Source organism: Hetaerina americana, unplaced genomic scaffold (assembly GCF_022747635.1).
Source record: "Hetaerina americana unplaced genomic scaffold, ioHetAmer1.1.p SCAF_46, whole genome shotgun sequence".
NCBI classification, from domain to species: domain Eukaryota; kingdom Metazoa; phylum Arthropoda; class Insecta; order Odonata; family Calopterygidae; genus Hetaerina; species Hetaerina americana.
The window spans coordinates 2,363,494-2,385,998 of record NW_027287052.1 but is presented as its reverse complement, the minus strand read 5'-3'; the positions used below and the strand labels follow the sequence as shown (position 1 = coordinate 2,385,998).

Sequence of the window (22,505 nt, the reverse complement as noted above, 5' to 3'; positions counted from 1 at the left end):
GTCTTCTATTAATTCTCAATATTTCCTCCCGACACGCCAATAATGGGTACGGCCGGAGAAATCAGCAGCACCCTGATACGCCTCTCCGAAGTGAATAATTAAATATTTGTGAAATGGTTACGATCAGATAATGACCAGCAGTGCTCAGAAATATCGAACGCGAAACACGTGACACCGTGGCTGACCGCGGCCCTCACCCGCAGGCACTACAGCGAGCCGCACGTCCCCCACGTGACGGGCATCGAGGCGTTCCAGGGCACCGTCATCCACAGCCGCGAGTTCCGCCGGAAGGATCCTTTCGCGGGGCGCACCGTCCTCGTGTGGGGCGCATCTTCATCCGGATTGGACATCGCCCTGGAGATCTGCAGTGTCGCCAAACAGGTCAGAGGTCAACCCCACAGCAGGGGCGCGGGGTGTTTCCTCGAGGAACGGCGACGATGCCCTGTCTCGCCCGACCTTCTCCATCACCCGCCCCCTTGGAAGAGTTTGAACAAGGCTCCGAAATTCGAATTCCTTTATTTTCCCAACGGATTTCTACCAAAATCCAGTTAATTTCATGTTTTTAATGTCTTCTACACATACGATAAGTTGAACAGGACGGCACATAATGGACACCCCTTTATTACCCCTCTTCCTAGCACCGCTCACCCAGACTCTTCCCAGCTCACCCAGAATCCCTCCAATCTACTCCTATTTAAGGCAAATAAGGGAAAACTAACTTCTCAGATCCACCAAATTTTTTATTTTGCACGATCATGGTTTCCTTGGAGACAAATGACAAACTCTATCGGAGAACACAATCGGAAATCTTCTCAAAACCTACTAAACAAGCACCATAAATGTACTATTACGTTCCTATCTACTAATCTACATTTGCATAATGCCCCGCAAGCCACAGTAAGGGCGTATGGCGGGAGGCGTTTGGTCCCCAACCGGAAAAGAGAACAAAACCACATGCAAAATCAACACATTCATGCAAACCTACACCCATAGTGGCGTATACATTCATGCAACAACCTTTTTGACTTACACTCATGCAAATACATATACCATCAACTAACATCACATGCACCTTAAAATGTAGTAAATATTTATCCAATAACGTGCAAATTAGAATTGAAAAGTAAGAAGGCGAAATTACTCTACCACAAGGGCATGCAACATGAAACGGTCTCCTCCCTAAGGACACGGGTAGGGAATATGACACACCGCAGCGGGCAGCGGAGGTGTGCCCCCCACAGAGAGAGACGAGGGATGGAAGGAGAAACTTGAAAGCAGACATAGCAGAGCAAGAAAAACTGTTAAGAGCAGTACATTCTTTAATGGCAGTCTCATGCGGACGTGCGAGAAGGGTTTTGACAACAAAACACACGGGACTTGGGAAAGTGCATGCATTTGAGCAAAGCTAATTATTCTCTGATTAATGATCTCATTACCCTCATCCGCTCCACAGCATTATTTGATTTCAATTTCTATAATGGCCTTTTTGACACTCACAATGAGGTATGATCAGTCCTAAGCTGTTCCCAATTGCACCATATTTTCTTCCAATGTTTAAATTTGGTGGGTTGCGGTAGTCCAGTGGGTAGAGCGTTGGACTGCTGACCGGAGGGTCCCGGGTTCGATTCCCGGGCACCTGCAGTTACACCCAAGCTAAAGTGATTTTTCGGGTACCAGGTCTTCCTGGGAAACCATAACCGGCACAGGGAAAGGAACTGGCCCCCCTACCCTGATGTGTGAATTTTCACACGCCGCATAGGGCTTAGTACTTGGTGATCTCTACCATCACCTACTAAACCGACCTTCGGGTTGATTACTTTGTTTATGGTTTAAATTTGCAGTCCCAATACCTTTACCACAGCGGTACTCAATGCATTTTTTTCCATTTCTCTTGAATCTTTGAATAAAATAGATTGATATGAACAAGCTGTCTACGATTTTTACTTAAGTATCAAACGAAGATCGAGATGGTGCGGTGAATATCGTACTGGCTTCTCACCCAGAGGGTTCGAATATTTCTCAGTGGTATCCCGATCCCTACTTGAGGTGCTTTGTGGAGAGCACTTTGAGTGAGTACGCCGTCCGTCGGATGGGACGATAAACTGCGGACCCCTTGGCGCCTTTCGTTAGGAGTAGGCTAATGCCGACGCCGGGTTTCTCTCCACCCCCCATCCTTTCCTGTCCATCCCCTATGGCGCAAATGACCTCAGATGTCCGTCGCCACCCTTAAATACTGCTACTAAGCATCAAAGTATTATCATCGGTGCTGTACAAATATAAACATTAAAAATGCATGATCAGAGTTCAAAATGATTCGGTAATCATTAATGTCAATTTACAAATGCATATGACTTTCACGGAAGCTGGCCTATCTGTCGCTTGCTTCCGTTTACTAGTGGATGGTGGAAATGTCCAGAAAAGAAGCGTATCTAAGAAATATGGCGACTTGGGCCAAGTTCTCTGTTCTAAATGTGTTGAGTGCGACGGTCGGAGAAACTCTCCGGCTGACGGATGATTATCAGTCGTTCAAATCAATGCAGACTCCTCCCAAAAAGAGTCAAAATCGCGGAACAATTCTTTTAAAATCCATTGATAATCAAGTGTATGATGGAACCGCGTTGGAACCGTCATGCCAGGAATCCCCATTGCCCCGTGTTCCCTATCCACTGACTGCTACGTATCTCGCACGCACTCGTAGGTGATCGTCAGTCACCGCACGCCTCCAGTGATCTCGTCCGCTTTGCCTGGCAACGTAAAGGAGACACCCAACGTGGTCTCCGCCTTCGAGACCGGGTTTCGCTTCGAGGACGGGTCCAGCTGCGAAGCTGACGCCTTGATCTACTGCACCGGTAAGCACGCACCACCAAAGAGATCCCTCGGACTTGATTCCATGAAATGTATCGCTGGGAATGGATGACTGCCGCTGATTGCACGAACATAACATTGGCTGGCAGGCTCAACATACCAGAGGAAAAGTTACTATAGTCTAATGCAATCTCCAGTAGTACCAAACATTCTATTAAATTTCATTCGATCAGTTTCATTTTAATTCAGAAGTGGATGGTTTTGACTTGCTGGTGATTTTCAAGTCGTTTTGTTTGTTATTGTTCCATCCGCTTTGGAGTGATAACGTTTGCATTTGCGAATTTTTGTGGCTAAACAGAGCTATCGTTAATAAAGACAGAAAATAAGGAGTAAGTTTTTTTCCTCTTGATGGTGACTTTGCAGAGTTTAACGTGACAGCTCTCGGCGTCTGCCTCAGCTCTAACGCCCCCCCCCACCCTTTACCCCCATTCGTCTCTCTGCCCCCAGGGTACGTCTTCCACTTCCCGTTCCTGAGTGACGAGTGTGGAATCCACGTGGAGGACAACCGGGTGATGCCCCTTTACAAACACCTGGTGAACATCGATCACCCCTCCATGTGCTTCGTGGGCATCCCGATGCTCATGCTCCCGTTCGTGCTCTTCGACTACCAGGTCAGTGGGATGAAAGCGTCTCGATCGAGCCCCAGAACTTCCACGGGTGACTCTCCAAATGTAAAAGAACTAAGGGCGACGAATCTACATCCAGGTTACACAATAACCCGCAAATCACCGAAACGGCGTATGGTGGGGGGTGTTAGGTCACCACTCATGCATGTACCATCACAATCATTACACCTCTACACAAATATCAACTTGATCATGTTCTCGAAAAAAGTCAATCGCACCAAAGAAGGTATTTAAAAAAGGCTGCAAATTATCGAGGGTGAACTTAGGATAGTCGAATGATTCTAAGTGCCTGGATGTTAGAAAACATCGGGAGAGCACAAGAGAAAGTATGTTAAGGTTGCAAGAGGTGAGGTGCGGAGAAACACTAACACTATTGATACCATTGATATAGAGTAATATATACATGGTCGGTCCCAAAAGCAGTAGGACTTATATTTTCCCGGATAGGCGGCGGCTCCTCTGGCGGGGATCGAAGGAGGGGAGTCCCGGGAAAGGCTGGAAGCCGGTGGCGGTTGACTTCCAACCTTTGTAGAGTGCGGATCGTTCGTTTGCGAAGCCTCCATAACGTGACCTCGTTACGCTCCGTCATGAACCGGTTATTGGAACACCGCTACGCCATTAAATTTTGCGTAAAACTAGGAAAAAACGGGAAAGAAACTCATGGCATATGCTCAAAGCAGCTTATGATGATAACGCCATGGGTTGACCGGGTATTTTTTATTGGCAAAAGTTGTTTCGAGAGGCCAGAGAAGATGTTGAAGACGACGAACGTTCAAGACGCCCTTCGACCTCAAAAAGTGACGAAAATTTTGCAAGAGTGAAGGCTTTGTTAAACAATGATCGCAGATGAAGTGGTTCCATGTATTCTGATGAACTTGGCATCCCTTAAAGTGATGTACATCGACTTGTGACCGAAAACATGGGCATGAGAAAGGTGTGTGCGAAGTTGGTGCCGCGAGTACTCTCGGACGAACAAAAGGAAACTTGCTTGCGGATCTGCTATGAGTTTCTCGACCATGTGAGTGAGGATCCAACTTTTTTAGACAACGCCCGCCCAGACTTCTTCCTCTTCCCCCGCCTCAAATCTATGCTGAAAGGACCTCACTACGGCTCAGTGGAAGCGTGGCAACAGGCCGTGACGAAGGAGCTTAGCAGCATTCCGGGCACCACTTTCCTCAAGGCTTACGAGGTATGGAAAACCCGGTGGCAGCGGTGTGTGGACGCACAAGGGTGCTAATTCAAATACTTTTGAGTGAATGTATCAATTCTGGCAATAATATTTTTTAATCGGCTCAGTTCTACTACTTTTGGGACAGACCATGTATATGGTGTGTGGAGAGGAAATTCAAGGCGAAGTGGTTCAAGTTCGAATAGGAAACTGGTCAGAACAGGGAAGAGATATTATAAAGGCGGAGATAAAAGGGAACCAAAGCAAACTAGGGGTGATATTATTCACTAGTAATCGCAAACAGGAAGTAGGAGAAGTGGTCAACCAGAAGAAATATTTGGGAATACTCTTTGGGAATGAAACACTTTAGATAGGGGTGGTGGCGGGGGTTGGTGGGATGGAACGGGGAGGAGGGAGGGTGGAGAATAAGGCTTAGGCGTAGACAATGACGATGGAGACATGACAACCGATTTTCCCGGAGAAATAATTAATTCGATAAAAATAAACGAACGATTCCAACACTATCGAAGGCGCAATTGGAGGCATCAATGCTACGTAAGAACAATGCCTTCGACGCACACATCTTCTCGGGAACAGATGCAGTTTAGGCTCAATGGAGAAGAATATACAGTGGGATAAATAATAAAATTAATGAAGAAACTCTTACATCTATACAATAACTTCCAAACTGCCGCAAGGGGGTATAGCGGGGGGTGCTAAGGCATGGAAAATGCATGCCTTAATTTTAAAATGTACCAAGTATGAAGATGCCGCGTGCATGCAGATACCGTGCAGGAAGATGAAAATAGTTAATGCTCAATTACAAGCTTATTAGCTGTGGGTAACATTGGTTGTCTATAGAGAACATTTCTAGAAATAGAATAAATGCTGGCTCAAGGGCTAAGGAAGCGTGATGTAGGAACCGTACAAGGAAATTGACAAAAAAATTAAAACTCAATTAAATATTAAATGAGGTCAACCGAAGAAATGCTTAGGAAGGAGCCAGGAAAAAAATGTACCCGCCATGAGAGACAAGGTAGGAAAATAAGTTACGGATATTCGTGGAAAATGAATGGAATACGCCAAATATTATTATAGCAAAAGTAAAGGGATTAGGTTAGCTTTAGATTGCGACGTGGACAAGGATAGCTTGGGTCTAGGAGTACCAAACGTCGAGAGAGAAAAGGGTAACATCCCCGAGAGTAAAACCAAAATTTAAGGAGTTGGTAGAGATTTTATGGGGTGATTCAATATATTAATGAGAAAGGAGTTTAAAGAAAGGCTTTCCTTGGATCGACTATGAAATTCATGCCTGACAAGAATACAGCATCTGCACGTGAGGACTACAGTAAGATAAGTTTGATTTAACATGCAGCAAAGGTGTTCCTGAGAATCCTCAATAGACAGTCGCAATATAATACAAATAATGACTTAGAGATGTTCAGTTTTTGTTTAGAAAAGGGAGAGGAAATTCTACACCATTTGCAGTAACGAGAATATTAGTAGAAGCACGAATATTGAACATAATAAGGAAGTATTTGTGGGCTTGGCGGATTTTGGGAAGCCATTTAGCCGCGTAGAGTGAGAGTGTAACGCTAATTGAGATAGTTTGGGATACAGGAGTAAACGAATGAAGAGAATTGCAACTTATTTGAAATACGTATGTATATGAATCAGCCTAGGGACTACAATCTTGACGTGGTGGAAGGGCTTTTGCGTTCCGATGACCTCTAGAGCTGTGCTGGCGGGAGTAATAACAATTGCTCTTGGCAAGGTCACCCATGCTAGATAGGTCGAAGGTTAGGAGCCAGACGAAAGGTAGTCCACGCAGCGTCTGTTCCTCAGTGAGGCGGCTGCAATGGCGTCTGACCCCCGTGGGGCGGCCAGTAAGTGATGGTGTCACGTTAAAAACACTATTGAGGAAGGCAACGGGAAACCACCTCCATTATCATTCCCGAGATTTAAATGATGGATAATACAGGGATTTTGAGTCCTGGCAACTACGGGACTCGGCCCAATCGGCCGTGTGTCGTGCCCGGCAGCGGGGGAGGCAAGGCTTCCGCGGTCATCATCTCACGAAACCCTTGAAAAGGAAAACCGACAGCAGCAGGACAGGATGGAGAAGCTCAAATGGACCGAATGGAAAACAGATTTGGTAGTAATAGGCATGGTCTGGGAGAAGAGAGGATTGTAGGGAGAAATCCAAAGGAGGCATAGAAGATGTTTCCAGTGCATATTCGGTAGTCGTTTGCCTATTGGTGAATGCAGATGACAATGTCCGAGAAATTCCTTGCTCCCGCCAGTTGCGAAGTGCGTGCTGTTATTCGATTTGTGTGGGCGATCATCAGCTGCCAAAATTCGTCGGAAGTCGTGCCTACTTTATGGAACTGCGGTGATGAGTGAAGGAAGGGTTGGACCATGCTGCCGAGACTTCTAAAGTGACTGCATAAATGCGCATGGTAAAGAGCGGAGTGGTAGACTCAGTAATCCATACCGATGAAATCATTCAATGAGAGGATTAATAACGGCGATCTGATTGAGGATTGACGATCAGTACTCTGACGAATAAATTTCCTCTTGTTGGACGCGACACTATCCACACGATTGCCACGGATGTTACAAATTGTGTACAAGGTGGGTATCGAAAATGCTTATTGATCAACACAAAGAGGAAAGAATGCTGAATGGACGACCGTTTTAAAACCGTAGTAGTAGTATTTAGGAAAGGCAACCGACAGCTGAGGACATTGGCACCATTAGGGATGGACAGGAAAGAATGAAGGGTGGAGAGAAACCCGGCGCCGGCATATGCTACGCTTAACTAAAGGCGCCAAGGGGTCCGCAGCTTAACGTCCCATTCGTCGGACGGCGTACTCATTCAAAGTGTCCTCCAAATAGCACCTCAATTTGGAATCGGGATACCACTGAAAAATATCTGGCGTCTCTAGGATTCGAACCCGGGCCAGTACGGTAGCCACCGCACCATATTTATCCCCTTTTAAAACCGCCATCGACAAAGTGGAGATGGATCGTTAGAAATTCTAGAAAAAATTAACTACGGGAAACACATTTAGGTAGTTTTATTCATGACATCCCAAAATTGAAGAAGGGAATACCCAGGTGTATGCTGCATTTGTATATTTCAAGGAAGTCGACCGACAAGAACTTCAACGAGAAATGAGTAAGCAAGCTGAGGTATTATGGTACTAATAAGGAAATGATAAACTGGATTTAGGGCATCTTATCTAACTGTAAATAAAAGATAGCAACGTTTTCATTTCATAAAAGGCGGAGGTACGTGAGGCACAACCGCCTCTTATGAACTAAACTCGTCGACGTCCGTCTCGTATGACGGCATAGTGCGTAACTGCAGGAGTGCTTCAGGGAAGCGCTATAAGGCCCCTCCTCTGCCTGTAATACAATACGGACTTCCATGTCAGCAGCAGCGTTAGATTATTTGAACAATGGTGTCCAGAGATATAAGAAAACCGTCAGATGAAATTTTGGAACAAAAGAAAACATACACAGGGCGTAAATGTTTTTTTCAATGTTATTTATGCACTATCCAAGTCACTGCTAAGGTGTGTGGCTAGGGCTGAATACACTCCGAAATAATTTTACCCGAGAATGACCATACCGTGGTCGAACACTGCCACTAAAACAAATGGCATCATATTAAGTATCTCAGAACGACTTCCACAGCCCCTCGCCAATCAAAGTGCTCTGTATCGGTTTTTTCGCCTACTTTTGAGATATTCTACATTTAAGTCGGGCCTTAATTGGAATACGCGACAATTATTTGAGATGCGTCGTAAAAAAGTTAGTTAAGGAAATGTGAAAGATTAAAAGACAAACCTCCAGATTCACAACAAACAATTAAGCGTGACTGGAAACTCAGAGTAATGATTTTGGGTGTGTATTTATTAACGAAAAGTGAAGGCAAGACTTAAGACTCTTGGATGGATACAGGACATCAGTTTCTTTCGGATGCAGAGGAAATTACTATGACCCCAAATTAGTTTGGAAGACTCGACCACCGGGGTAAAATGAGGAAGATGGACACCATCGCAGACATATTCAATAACTCAGTTTTACATCTTGCAACATGCAATCATGCCATTGTCGAACCCAAGCACTTGATACACGTGTAGTATATTTACTGAAAGACCAAAACTAGATTATTATGTCGATCAAACCAATTATTGTATCATGTATAATTTACAGGCATAAATCGTCCTGATGACCCTTTTTCGGAGTATTTTCAGTACATCCACGTAGTACTCGTAAGCAGCACTAACTGTCTATCCCTGAGGAACAAACTCCTTATGGACCACTCCTTTACTGTCGAAAAAGACAATGAGCATTTTTTTCACTTTTGATTTGCTCATCCTTGCTTTTTGGGCTCGGAGGACTGGTCGGAGTGCCACTCAGAGCTTTGGCGTTTTGTTTCTGGGTCGTATTTGAAAACCCAGGTTTCATCACCGGTGATGGCGTCGTCTAAATAATGAGGTTCTTTTTCAGTACGTTGTAAAAGTTAACATGAAATTTCCACTCGGTTGGTCTTTCGTGACACGGTCAGAGGTTTACAATAACTGACGTCCTGCCGCTTCCACAGCCTGGAGATCACTGAGACCGGTTTCGCGGTCTCAGCTTGGCGTCCCCCCCCCCCACCTACTCCAAGTTGTTTGTGCCCACTACGACCAATAGGAGCGGTGCGGGAAATTTTATTACATAACTTTTAGAACTCTCCCGGTATAAGTATACTATATCTTGCAAACCGTCGCCAGGGCGTGTGGTGTGCGGGGGGGGGGGGGTGGAGGGTGTGCTAGGGCACCGATATACCAGCACAACTAATAGTTCTCTCGTGCATTCCTGATCACGCACATTGGACCATATACAAAAGCACCGACATATACACGCAAAAGAACATATTGTACACACAGACATAACTTTACCTCATTGTAATAAAAGACTAAATTATTGAATGCTTATCTTCTCCTGGGTTTTGTAATTTTATTGATTTCATACACATTCAACTGTGTGTGTGTGTGTGTGAGATCGAGTGTTTGTGTATATGAGTAATTAATTGCTGTTTGCACGCTTGAACTCATAATTGTGCATGCCAATCTGTTCCCCAAACACCCTCCACACCGCGCAGGCTTCTAGGGCGTTGTGCATCGCAGGTGTTCATGCAGTTACACTGATCTGTAATACACTCATCAAAATGTATTTTTTTAAATATTTAATTTACGTGACTTTATTGATTAAGGTTCCGTGCGTAATAGTGTATTTATATTATGAAGTCAGGTTTAATATTAATTTTGAAAGGTATGTCTTGAAAAGGTTCTGTAAAATAGATTTATTTCAGATATTGCTACTACGAGGCCTGTTTAAAAAGTATCACGACTTTCTGTTTTTTCAAAAATTATTTATTTATCCATGAATATCTATTTTGTCCCCTTCAAAGTAATCCCCATTTGATATTATACAACTTGTGCCAACGTTTTTTCCAGTCCCCGAAGCACTTCAAAACATCATTTTTAGTGATCTTGTTCTGCTCCTCCTTCGATGCAGTCTTTATCTCGTCAATCGTAGCGTAGGTTCGTCCTTTTATGGGCCTCTTCAGTTTCTGGAACAAGAAAAAGCCAATGGGGACCAGATATGGGGAATACGGTGGCTACGGCATCATTAGTGTGTTGTTTGTGGACAAATATTCGCGCACAAGTAATGATCTGTGAGCAGGGGCGTTGTCATGGTGCAAAAGCCAATTTTTGTTCTTCCACAAATACAAGCGTTTGGGGCGGATTACTTCGCGCAAATTGCACATAACTTGCAGGTAATATTCCTTATTTGCCATTCTACCCTGTGGCAAGACCTCATTATGAACCATGCCCCTGTGATCGAAGAAAACTGTAAACAAAACTTTCACATTTGACCAAACTTGGCGCGCTTTTTTCGGTCTTGGCTCGTGCTGCAGCTTCCATAGGGATGATTGAGCTTTAGTTTCCACATCATAACCATTAAGCCAATGATTAGTCACTAGTTATGACCCTGTGGAGCAAACTTGGGTCGTCGCGGACAGAGGCCAACACCTCGTTAGCAATGCGTTATTAATGCGTTGCTGTTTTTGGTCGAAATTGAGCAATTTTGGTACGAATTTCGCGGCGACCCGTGTCATGCCCAAATCATAGGTAAAAATCGCATTGCACGAGCAAATCGATATGTTTAGCACCTTTTGAACAGACTTCGTATGCCTCAAAATTCTTCAGAGTACATCCCTTGAGCGCCGACACACTTTTTCCAGCGGATTTTCTATTACCCATAGGCTCCCTGGTAGGCAAATTCCGGAAGGTCCTTAAGGTTTCACGTGCAAGCTTCTTTGACAAGACTTAGGGTCCCATGGCGATTTCCTTTGAGGGAGGATTTTAATTCTGTAAGAGGGTTGGGGAATCTTCGCGATGTCATTGCAGAAGCTCTTCGCAAGCAAACACTCGACTCTACCCTTGGTCGTTCGTCAAGACCTCCGAGAAGAGGTTAGTGCAGATCTTTCGCATCGCCAAATTTTCAGTGATAATGGTGTGAACTGTCATCTAATCATTGCCAAAATTATATTTGCAATCATACGCAAACTTAACCGATGGTCTGAATTCAGCACTTCCTGCACAGGTCACACGTTGTCGTCGGTTCGTGACGTTGACGGCAGTCCAGCTTGGGGCTCGTCCTCCATACTTTCTCGGCCATCTTTGAATAACTTTTGCCACTTAAAAACTAGAGTTTGTGAGATGATTTCATCCTTGAACACTCGACGAATAATACCCAACGCCTCCGTGCCCGATTTCCCCCGTCCAATACAAAATTTGATAGCTTACCGTTGTTCAATCGTTCACTGCATTTTGTGCTTACACCGAGTCACTCAACAGGGCTCCACCACAAACAAAATAAACGAACACTCGCAGGCGATTGGTGCTTATTCAAGGTCAAACCCCCTCAATTACCGAGGCTACGCGATGCGCAGGTGCTGCGACGTACAGTTACGCCGGGAAAAAATTGACCCCGATGCTTTTTATTAATACCATGTTTGATTTACCGCCACCAAAGATATCTGATTTAATCTCTGGTAAACATTTCTGGACAATACTTTTCTTCATGTGAAACTATTAAAAATGAAAGTTAATGGAAATTTCCAATTGAGACAACATTTATTGCAAATTTTTAACGCTATGATCTTGAAGAACGAAGCCTCGAGTTTGTTAACGCGATGCATGGCTTCTCTCAAAAAACCCTCCGCCCCCACTCATCCTCCTCCCCCCGTCCACCCCTCGACGCACAGCCCTCTTCTCGAAACTCCCCGCGACACCAGTCCCCACCCTTCTCAGCCGCTCTCTACCAACACTCCCTCTCCCCCAGCCGGAGCTAACCCCCGCAACCTCTCCGTCCCGTGCCATTGTGCTCTTTGCTCCAACTACATCCTCACCGCGACTAGACCGTGCAATTGTAAAATATCTTTTTGTAATATTAAACAGCAATCTACGCCCAAAATAACACCTTCATTATTTGGGACCTTTTTCTCGGTCACGTGAATAAGTATCTCACGCATATTTCAAAACATGGCGGAAGAATAAACAATGTTAATTCAACCGATTTCAACGTTCAATATTATCGCGTAGGCAATCCCATTGCCTCACCATGACTCCACCAGCGGGATCAACGGTCCCGGTGGTGGATTCAAAGGCAAGGCGGATGACGGCAATATCACCGACAGGTCCGCTTCTTCCTGGGCATGCTGGATGGCTCGGTGGCCTTGCCATCTCGTGAGGAGATGGTGATGGACAGCGAGCGGGACTTCCGGCGGCGCGTGGTGGGTCTGAATATGCCGAAGAGGCACGCTCACCTGCTCGACTGGATGCAGTGGGAATACTACGAGGACCTGGCCACCAGGACCGGTCTGGAGGCCCCGGACCCCGTCGTCCGGGCCATCTACGATGACACGCGCAGGGCCCGGAGGGACCGGGTCATGCACTACAAGACGTATGCGTACCAAGTCATCGACAAGAGTCACTACTCGGTGCAGGAGAACGAGAAGATCTACAACTGTTGACGACGCGAATGGAATGCATCTCGTGGCAAAAGGAGATTACGCCCCCTTCGAAGGAGAGGGGTCGATTAATTGTCATCTAAAGCCATGACCAAAGACCCCCGTTGGTAACATTGGTCCCTTCTTGTGTGCTTGGGTGGAGAATGTACTGATATGGAGTAATATAAATTGCACCTTGTTCTACATTCCTATTAATTCGTTAAATGATTTCCATTAAGGAAAATTATCAATACTCTACCATAAACTTGGCAGATATAAAGCCATTGAATACTATAGGCAGTGGGTATGGATTAAACATATATTTTAATTCCAACATTAATCATATTCTGCCATAAAATTTATTCTAATTCCTGTACAGATGCACATATTGTAATTGTGATTCTATTAGGAATGACTCTCCTCTAAAATGGGAACACAATGTAAATGTATTTCCTCTTCATTTTTTCCGCTTTTTGACCCGAAACCCTTAGAAATGAGAAACTAATTACTGCGATCTCAGCGGGTTCTGTAAATCTTATATATTGTATTGTATGCGGTCATTATTAATCACAAAAAAATCACACATTTTCATTCCACTTGGTTTCGGGACCCTTCTGCATTGATGTTGCAGACGGGAGCGCGTCCGTGATCAGTGGCCGTTGAAGTGGAGAATCCTCAGGAATTACTTTTTAAGGAGAAAATCCGAGTAAAAGTGACAATTTATCCATGGAATAGAACGTAATGGAGGCTATCATACTCAATAATGTTTAGCGTTATCTCATGAAAGCTCCCTTAAGTGAAAATATGACACCGACACTTTGAATTTCACAACGAATTCATTTCCATTGCCCTGCTTGAAACTCAGGTTATGCATAATATACAAACGAGTTTTGTTGTGAAATCCAAAGTAGCCTTGTCTATATTCTTGATAGGTTATCATGTGAGAAACCAGTAAAACAAGGCGTTACCATGAACCTTGGGCCTTCCTTTTCATCTAAGAGGGTGAAAATGCAAGGTGTATCTAACTATGAACACAAATGAAAATTCGGTGCAGATGGATGTAGATAGAATTAAATCCAAGTCCATTAAAACATTGCATAAAATGTAATTCATAATTGCAAAGCTAAATGAATCCATATTTTAGCACAACAAAAATATATTTGCTTTAAATGACACCACCTTGAGTTGCTGCGCACGTGTTTATCAGCATTGCCAGCCATGAAAGCGGTTCATTTGCTTTAATTTGTGAAAAAAAATTTCTATTAAGCTGCTGCCAGAAATGTTATAAGTTTTGAATATGTTAATAAATAAAACACTAAATAAAAAAAAATCAATAAAAATGTTTTTCTTGTTTGTTTATTAATTCCTACATTTTATACTTCATTGCAATTATTTTAAGAGCTTCTAATTGTCAACTGACGGAGATAGCTTCCCCAATCCCCACAGAGAATAAAATAATTTTACTCCATTAGTCTTACCCGATGGAGAAATCAGCATTGCTTTTCATCAACTATTCAGAATATGAAGAAGATTAAAAAAATATTTTACTATCAATAAGTTGCAAAGAAATATGGTTTAAGTGCAATATAGTTTACACATTGGTTTGGTTTGGTGAGTTTACACGTTGGTGCAAGCACGTTAGAAATGAAAATAATACGCTGCCGTATTATTTACAAAAAAATACAAATTAAAAATTTTTCTAATTTCAAATAAAGAAATTCAATGTGCTAGTTAAAAATAAAATATCGTATACAAAATGGCACCAACTTTACAAGCCATCCATCAAGCATCAACACATTTCAGCATTAGATTCCCTTATATATTATATAGCATATCCCTTGAAGCTATTCTTGGGTCATCAGCTGGCTATTTATTGTGCATCAAAATCGAACCACGAAATAACGACCATTCTTTAATCTTTATTTTACAACTTCCCTTAAAATCTCAAGTAAATTAAATCCTCTCATGTCTTTGCATATCTAAAGTTTCCCATCCCATACTTGTATAAATTTCTTTGAATAAACGTATTCTCTCATTTAATCCCAGATAATTTCAACGTATTTGAAATGTGACCTAACTGAAGCGAAGTAACCCTCTTACTTTCTATTGCATTTTCATGCACCCTGTCAAATGAAACCCAGCTTATCTATGGCTAATCCGCACGTTTTTCTAATGTAATGAGCACCCGATGAAAGGTTCGATGTCATTGCAACACACAAGTGTTCGACCTGGTCTGATATGTTTAACTCTATTCCATCCATTTTATCATGTACACCTTGTTTGTCGTTTTTTTATCCCCAAAATTCATTGATATACAATTTCTGATCTAAATTTTCAAATGCCATTCCGTACACCAATCTGAAATCTGATATATATCCTTCGAGAGTAACACGCAATCTGACGGCGACCCTATACATACAGGGTTCGTCCGGAAAATAAGTGTACTGAGCTCAGGAAAAAAAATGTATTACACTTTTACATATCTTAAGCTAATATTCCTCAAAATAGGACCCTTGTGAGTCGATACACTTGTTCCAGCGGCGTTCCCATTCCTGGAACGCTCCCGCGAAGGCATCATCGGGAACCTCTCGAAGACTCGTCGTCGACCTCTTCTCTGCCCTCCACGAACATCTTGTGCCACCGAAAGATCATGTTTCTGGACATGGCTGACTCCCCCTAAGCCTGGTTAATCATACCGACAGTTTCGGTAGACGATTTCCCAAGCTTTACCGCAAATTTGATGGAATAACGCTGCTCCAAAAACTTCGGCATTGCGTTCCGTGACGTGGGTCGAGCGTGGAGGTTCGCGTTAACAGAGCTCCTCACTACACCACAGCTCAGAGCCGACTGCCTTTTTCAGCGTCGCTTGCCAACATACCCCCCTCCAATCGCAGCCCGTCAGAGCGGTGCTGGGCGCGCCTGGAGCGGCGGGAAAAAATCAGTACACTTATTTTCCGGACGAACCCTGTATGTACATGTGTCTGCATGCCATCATGTCGTCTACATGATCAAAAGAACATAACAATCTTGCTACATCATTATATAATTAGTGATACATTTTTATTAAATGCGAAGACGGAAAATAAAGAGAGTGAATCTTTTAAAAAGTGGATCGAATACGTGGATCATACAAACTCACGCTTAAATACGTGGATCTTTCACACGCGGCAATAGCAATTATTACCATGACCAACAGTATACCGGGTCAAGATAGGCTTTCCATAAACCCAGAAACTATACGAAACTATTCTCCTAAGCATTATAATTAATTGACACAAAATATTATTTGGTCATATACGAGTAACATACAAATATGTTACAATTACTCATTCTACATATAGTTCTGCATAATTTTGTAACTACTTAATTGCATCCAAAATGCTCATTCTTTTCCAATTGTTTTCCCGGCATTCTTCCCTCTACATGTCACTGTCCTCAGCATCCCTTTGGCTCTCTCAGTATATCCTGCATCCACTTGGTCTGCCTCCTCCTAGTTTCTCCCAACAGGAGCCTCCCTTCGGCAATAATGCCAAGAGCATCATCGTTCGTTGCCTGCCCATTTTATTATCTCCATTCTTCTCCTTTCCTGCTCCTCAAAAGCCTCCGACATAGACTGTATCTTCTTGCCTCAATGGCTAAGTTCCTAAGTCATAAGACCCGATGCTGCATAGTAATGTTTCCATTATTCTTTTATTTTCATTTTTACGCAAGGTGTCAGTGCTGATTCTTTGTAAAAACATCCTTATCTGACGAAGTTTGACCTTAAATGTACCTATCCTTCTGCAAAACCTCCAAAGCAACTCCCAAATAGATGAACTGTCCCATCTACTCCTACTAATTTTCCTCAGCTTTAGAGTATATCCTAGCCTCCTTGTTTCTTAAGGATCAAATTAATTCCTCTTTCTTATTTTTGATTCTCATCCCATAACTATTACACTGATCAATTATCGATAGAGGTCTTTAATTGGGCGAAATTGAGACCTAATGGCCCCTTCTTCAATTTAGCCCATCGTCGTATACACATTATCTTAGGTGTAAAATTTACAATTATATGCTATATGCATACATACAGGTAAATGCATGTAGACAGACACAAATTCATTATGCACAGATTTGCACACCGAAAAGAAAAGGCAAAAATATATATACAGCCATATATACATACATATACATATGTAAATTAAGCATACACGAGCACATACACACATACTCAAAGTAAATGACAGTGAATAAAGAGAACAATGAAATAAGGACAGAGTCCAAGCAAAGATTGAGTTTTGTTGGATAAGCTAGGGAGAGCGCGGCATTGCTCACCTAGTAAAACCCACGCAGGAAAACACTCACGAAGAAAAAAGAGGTGAAAAAAACCGGTGAAAACGATGAGTGAAGCCATTCGGCTGACTGGTTAAATTAAACTTGTTCATCCATGACTCTTAACTGATTTTTAATGATCGTCCCGCCGAATTTCCACCTCAGCCTCCAGTTCTTTCTATTCTCCCTTGCCATTTTTACCGCAAATGTATTGAAAAGGGCAAGTAATAAATGACATACCTGTCCTGCGCCCGTACTCACCACAGCCCAGCCGAGTAATTCATTCGCTTTCCGAACCCGTCCGAGACATGTACTGGTTCTGGATAAGTTTCATATGCCTAAAATATTTTTTCTTAGGTTAGCGGAAGAGAAACATTTCTGCTCTCAAATTAAGGAGAGATATAGCAGTCAGGGGTGCTGGGGCGAGGTGGGGATGGATGTGAGGGTGGAGACGTTCTTATCGCATTTCTGATGTTTCAAGGTCACCACGAAAAGAAGTGATGCCATGATGATGTACACGTAGGGTGATCGGGTCATTGGGAAGGTGCTTGTAGGAGGAGATATCGAAGATTCATGCACATGAAATAAAATGCAAACTCCGTAGACATCATTGTACCGCAACAAATACAATGACAACCAACAAATAAATAGCAATTGCAATACAAAAGCTGCCCCTGCCGGCACTTCCCATTTGTACGGACTATTGTGTCATTAAAATCAGCTATTTTTTTAAGCAATGGACAAGCTATTTCATCCTGCAAAAGCACACAGTTTTTTCCGACCGCAATTATTCCTTCCACTCAAACCGCCCTCTCCTCCCTCGTCTTTCCCTTCGCCCCATACCTCCATCCCATTCCTCTATCATTGATAGTTGATAGTTTTTTTTTGGGGGGGCACCGATAACTAAGGTCATTTGAGCCATTAGGGATGGATGGGTATGGATGAAGGTGGGAGAGAAACCCGGCGTCGGCATTAGCCTACTCTTATCGAAAGGCGCGAAGGGGTCCGGGGTTTAACGTCCCATCCGATAGATGGCGTACTCACTCAAAAGTGCTCTCCACAAAGCACCAAAATTAGGGATCGGGATACAACTGATTAAGTGTTTGTTGTTTCCAGGATTCGAACCCAGGCCCTCTCAGTCGGAAGCCTGTACGTTAGCCTGAGCACCATCTCGGTCCCCTATATCATTAATTACCACCATTAATCCCAAAGGTTTTTTTCCCGGGAACCCTGGAAAATACCCAGAGCATATCTTAACATAATGGATCCTGAAATATTTTACTAACGACGGGCGTCTGCACCCAGCCACCACCACCAACCATCGGTGGTCTTCCACACACGGTTGAGAATGGGTCGGTACTGGTAGTCGCCGCGCGAGGGAGCCCTCCCCCGCTCTCTACTGCCACCTGATGGCCCGCCCTCGAACCGCGATGTCACTCGTCCGGAAAGAGGCGGGGATGAAATAATTTTTGAAAATTTCGAAATGCGTGGTTCGACGTTCAACTCCAAAAGATTCAACGTTCAACTCCAATACTACAGTCGATATTTCGAACTGATAAATGTTTTCCAATAAGAAATGGATCTGACAGACTGTGCGTCCACATGGGTATTCCGCAGGCACTGCGAATAGAATGTTTATTCAAACCACTCAGAATACAAAAAATAACGGTAAGGTGGAATATTATTGGCTTACATTTAGTAGACATAAATATCTAGTCAGGCAGAGTTGAAAAGCGATATTTATGACATATACGAGGGTAGGCTGAAAAGTAATGCACACACGCCTGTAGGCCATAAAAAAACAAATAGCAAGATTGGGCAAAAAGTGCATTAAAGTAAAACTCTTAAGTTTCAAAATCATATAATTATTTTTCAATATACTTACCGTTAAGGCCGACACATTTCTCCCAACGTGTAATAGGTTTTTTCATTCCGTCACTGAATAACTCTTCCGACTTTTCTCGAATCCAGGACTTGAGAGCTGCCTTCTCCTCATCGTCTGTGGTTTAATGATTACCCTTGAGGTGCCTCTTGAGTTGAGGAAAAAAATAAAAATCGCAAGACGCAAGATCGGGGGAACAAGGAGGGTCTGGAATCGGTTCGAATTTCAGGTTTCGCAGAGCCTCTCCAGTTGCGCGCGAGGTGTGTGGACGAGCGTTGTCATGTTGCAAGATTATCGGCGCCAGTCTGCCTTTAACACGGAAAAATCGACCAATATGGTTTGCGATACGCTTTTTGAGTGATTTGCCGGTCATTTTGAATCAAATCTTCGACGAGTGTGCGATGTTTATCCTCTGTGGCAGTGATCGGACGCCCGCTGCGTGTTTAATAAACAATTATGGCTTTTCCGGGCGCGTAGCCACTAAATGTTTCAACTCATCGGTTGACAGTAGACCTATCAACAGCATCGTCACCATAAAGAGCCTTTAAGCGACGATAAAATCTCAGTAGGAGTCACTTTTTAAGTCCCGCTGTTTACCTCGCGTTGACGTAGCACTAGAACACGTCTCCATACTTCCGTTTCTCAAAATACACTGGACCTCAAACCTGCGCATGCGCGTTGAGGGGGAATGTCACTTCCACATGCCACCAGGAGTGCTTCTGAAGGTCATTTTGTTTGCGGTCTACAAGTATGTCTGCATTAGTTTTCAGCCTAACCTCGTACGTAAGGCATATCTTCTTACTTTCCAGTACTATATGACCTGTCTAAGTATAGTGGAGGTCTGTCGTATAAATGACTTCGGTTTATTTTTAATTCCCCCCTTTTTCATATGACGAAGAACTACTAGATTGAGTGAAATCGGCACTTGTTTTCAACTAAGTTACCCGCCAGCAGGTACATTAATATGAACGTTTTTTTCGATATTTTTTCATGAATTTTTTCCATTTTTTCTTCATCCCCCAAAATCCATTACCCACCATTCACTTGGTGCTTGCACCCCCTGCCACATACCTTTTTGCTGGATCGCGGTTTATTTATGTAGATGTATGTAGAAGTGTGCCACTAGTTGATTTCACCGAATCGCACTACCGATATCAAATGCCGAGAAATGTTATGCTGACTCATATAGGGAGCCCACAGTATTCCGCGGGGATTTGGGCAGCTATTGATTCATCAGAATTCCCTTGAGACAGTCCAAAGGGAAGATGTGGCAGAAACGCGCGGTGTTGTCATACTGAACATGAATCGAAATCAGCATCACGAAGAGTCAGGCACCACGGCGCACGGCATTACACGCGACCGTTACGGACAGCGCGTCTGGGTTCTCGACAATAAAAGCGAAAAATAGACATGCATTGAATATTCCAGCATGAATTTTTTTTAACTTCTCAATATAACTAGTAGAAATTCAGCTGCTGAAGCTTTACTTTCTAATCCCTATTATTATGGATAACCCACAACTTAAGTATTTTAGCTTACTCCTTCATTCAAACGATGTAATATTACAAGAACCAAATGCAAATTTCTGTGATAATTAAGGGTGTTTCTACGGAATCTTATGGATGATATGCCTCTTTAGCAGTGATTTTGAAAATGTATTATCACCCCCATCCTACTGCGCTAGGACAGATCATGTTAATGAAATAAGAGAGAGATCAATTGTACAGCCTATAGATTCAAGATGTAATTTTTCCCACGAACGAAAAGAGATCAGAATAACATTTTCCGACCGCGATGGGATCATATTAGGGTCATAATTAGTCTGGTGTGTATTCACCCCCTGCCACACACCCTAGCGTTGGCTTGCAGGGTACTGAAATATCTAATATGGAGTGTCAGGGCGTGTCTTATTACACGAAGGTAAGAGATACATCGTTATGCAAACTGTCTTCACCCTAACCCTACGTTAAACGCTGGACTGAGAACAAAAATAATAATTACTTCTTAGTTTTAACGGCCAACCAACGGTCGTTGGTTAAGCCTCATTTAGGATATGCTGCAAGTATATGGGATCCTCACAAAGTTGTCTTAACTGCCGAATTAAATCGTGTGCAGCGTAGAGGAGCTAGATTTGTGAAACGTTGTTACGATAAACCTAGTGGCGTATCCAAAATATTAGAGCAGCTAGGCTGGGAATCACTCACGGAACGAATGTTAAATTACAGATTAAATCTCTTGCATAAATTAGAAGGACGTCTCTTTAGCGATGATATCGTAAAAAAGTATTATTACCCTCATCGAACTACGGTAGGATAGATCATGTCACTAAATTGAGAGCGATTAGTGTAGTTTTGTCAACTTCAGTTGACTTAAGTTGGTCAGGTTTAGTCAACTTAAGTCAATTTCAACTAAAATGTGACATTCTAAACTTAAGGGTGAAATGTCATTTTTCACACGGGCGATAAGGGATTTAAAATTACATTTTCCGACCGCGGTAGGGTCATATCCGGGTCATAATTAGACTGGTGGGTATTCACCCCCTGCCGCACACCCTAGCGTTGGCTTGCAGGGTATTGAAATATCTAATATGGAGTGTCAGGGCATGTCTTATTACACGAAGGTAAGAGATATATCGTTATGCAAACTGTCTTCACCCTAACCCTACGTTAAACGCTGGACTGAGAACAAAAATAATAATTACTTCTTAGTTTAAACGGCCATGAGAAACTCTTCCCGATTTCTCAGCAAATATTTATGCTTCCTTATTTACTGAATGCGGTCGCCTTACTCTCCCTTCGCGGCGAAACAATCGCCGACTATCAACCCTCCCCTCCCCCCTTCCCCTCTTATCTCTTTCGTTATGTGCGCGAACGTCCCGGGGGGGAAAGCGTGGGACTGGTGTGGGAACTCGGCTGCAGATAAAAAACAAGCGACGGGTAAACAAAAGTCGAACTTGGCCGCGCACCTCCCCGCCTCCCCGACTAGGAGTGACCGATTAGGGGGGCGGCGAACAGTGCTGCACCTCCACGGGCGACCAAGCAACCAAGGATCGCACGGTCGCCCGCGCACAATCGGCACCGGAAGTGCGCAATCAAGTCGACTTCCGCCGCGAGCGCACGCGCGTGTGTCGCCATGGAGTCCTCCCCCGGAGCCATCCGAGTGCTCGCGTAAGGAATTGGGGGGCAGGGGGGACGGCCGGATGTTTTATACAGTATGTTTGCCACATTTTAGGTGTGGCAGTTCACTTAAACTTGGGCAAGAAACCAAAAAGTTTCGATGTGGCAAACGTGAAAAGGTTTACGATGAATATCTTTCCAATGGTGCATACTTTACTTTGTTGCATGAGAACTAAGAGTCAGTACATCGGTTCCCAGTACCTAGAACCTTAGGTGCCGCTATAAATGCGAAAAACATAGCTAGTTTTTCTTGTACCCAGGTGCTGATGCCTCCGAGCGCTATTATCAGGGTTTTTGCTCTCTGGGAAAGAAAACTGGGTACCTTGATGCCAGTACTTATGGTACGAGACCCTTAGCCCCTTAGCAAGTCTGCCTGGGACAACATCCCTAGGTATTTCTCGGC

The 22,505-nt window shown here is 43.5% G+C and overlaps 1 protein-coding gene across 1 annotated transcript; it reads left to right on the top strand.

Moving 5' to 3' along the window:
- Positions 1-42: 42 nt before the first annotated feature.
- On the top strand, positions 43-12,757 carry LOC139693293 (uncharacterized). Its single transcript, XM_071591406.1, has 5 exons — positions 43-46; positions 128-381; positions 2,699-2,849; positions 3,229-3,476; positions 12,422-12,757. The coding sequence occupies exons 1-5, from the start codon at positions 43-45 to the stop codon at positions 12,755-12,757; spliced, it is 993 nt and encodes a 330-aa protein (XP_071447507.1).
- The last annotated feature ends 9,748 nt before the right edge of the window (positions 12,758-22,505 follow it).

Coding starts and splice junctions, on each gene's coding strand:
- LOC139693293 (XM_071591406.1), top strand. Junction 382..2,698: donor TCTGCAGTGTCGCCAAACAG/GTCAGAGGTCAA, acceptor ACGCACTCGTAG/GTGATCGTCAGTCACCGCAC. Junction 2,850..3,228: donor CGCCTTGATCTACTGCACCG/GTAAGCACGCAC, acceptor GTGACTTTGCAG/AGTTTAACGTGACAGCTCTC.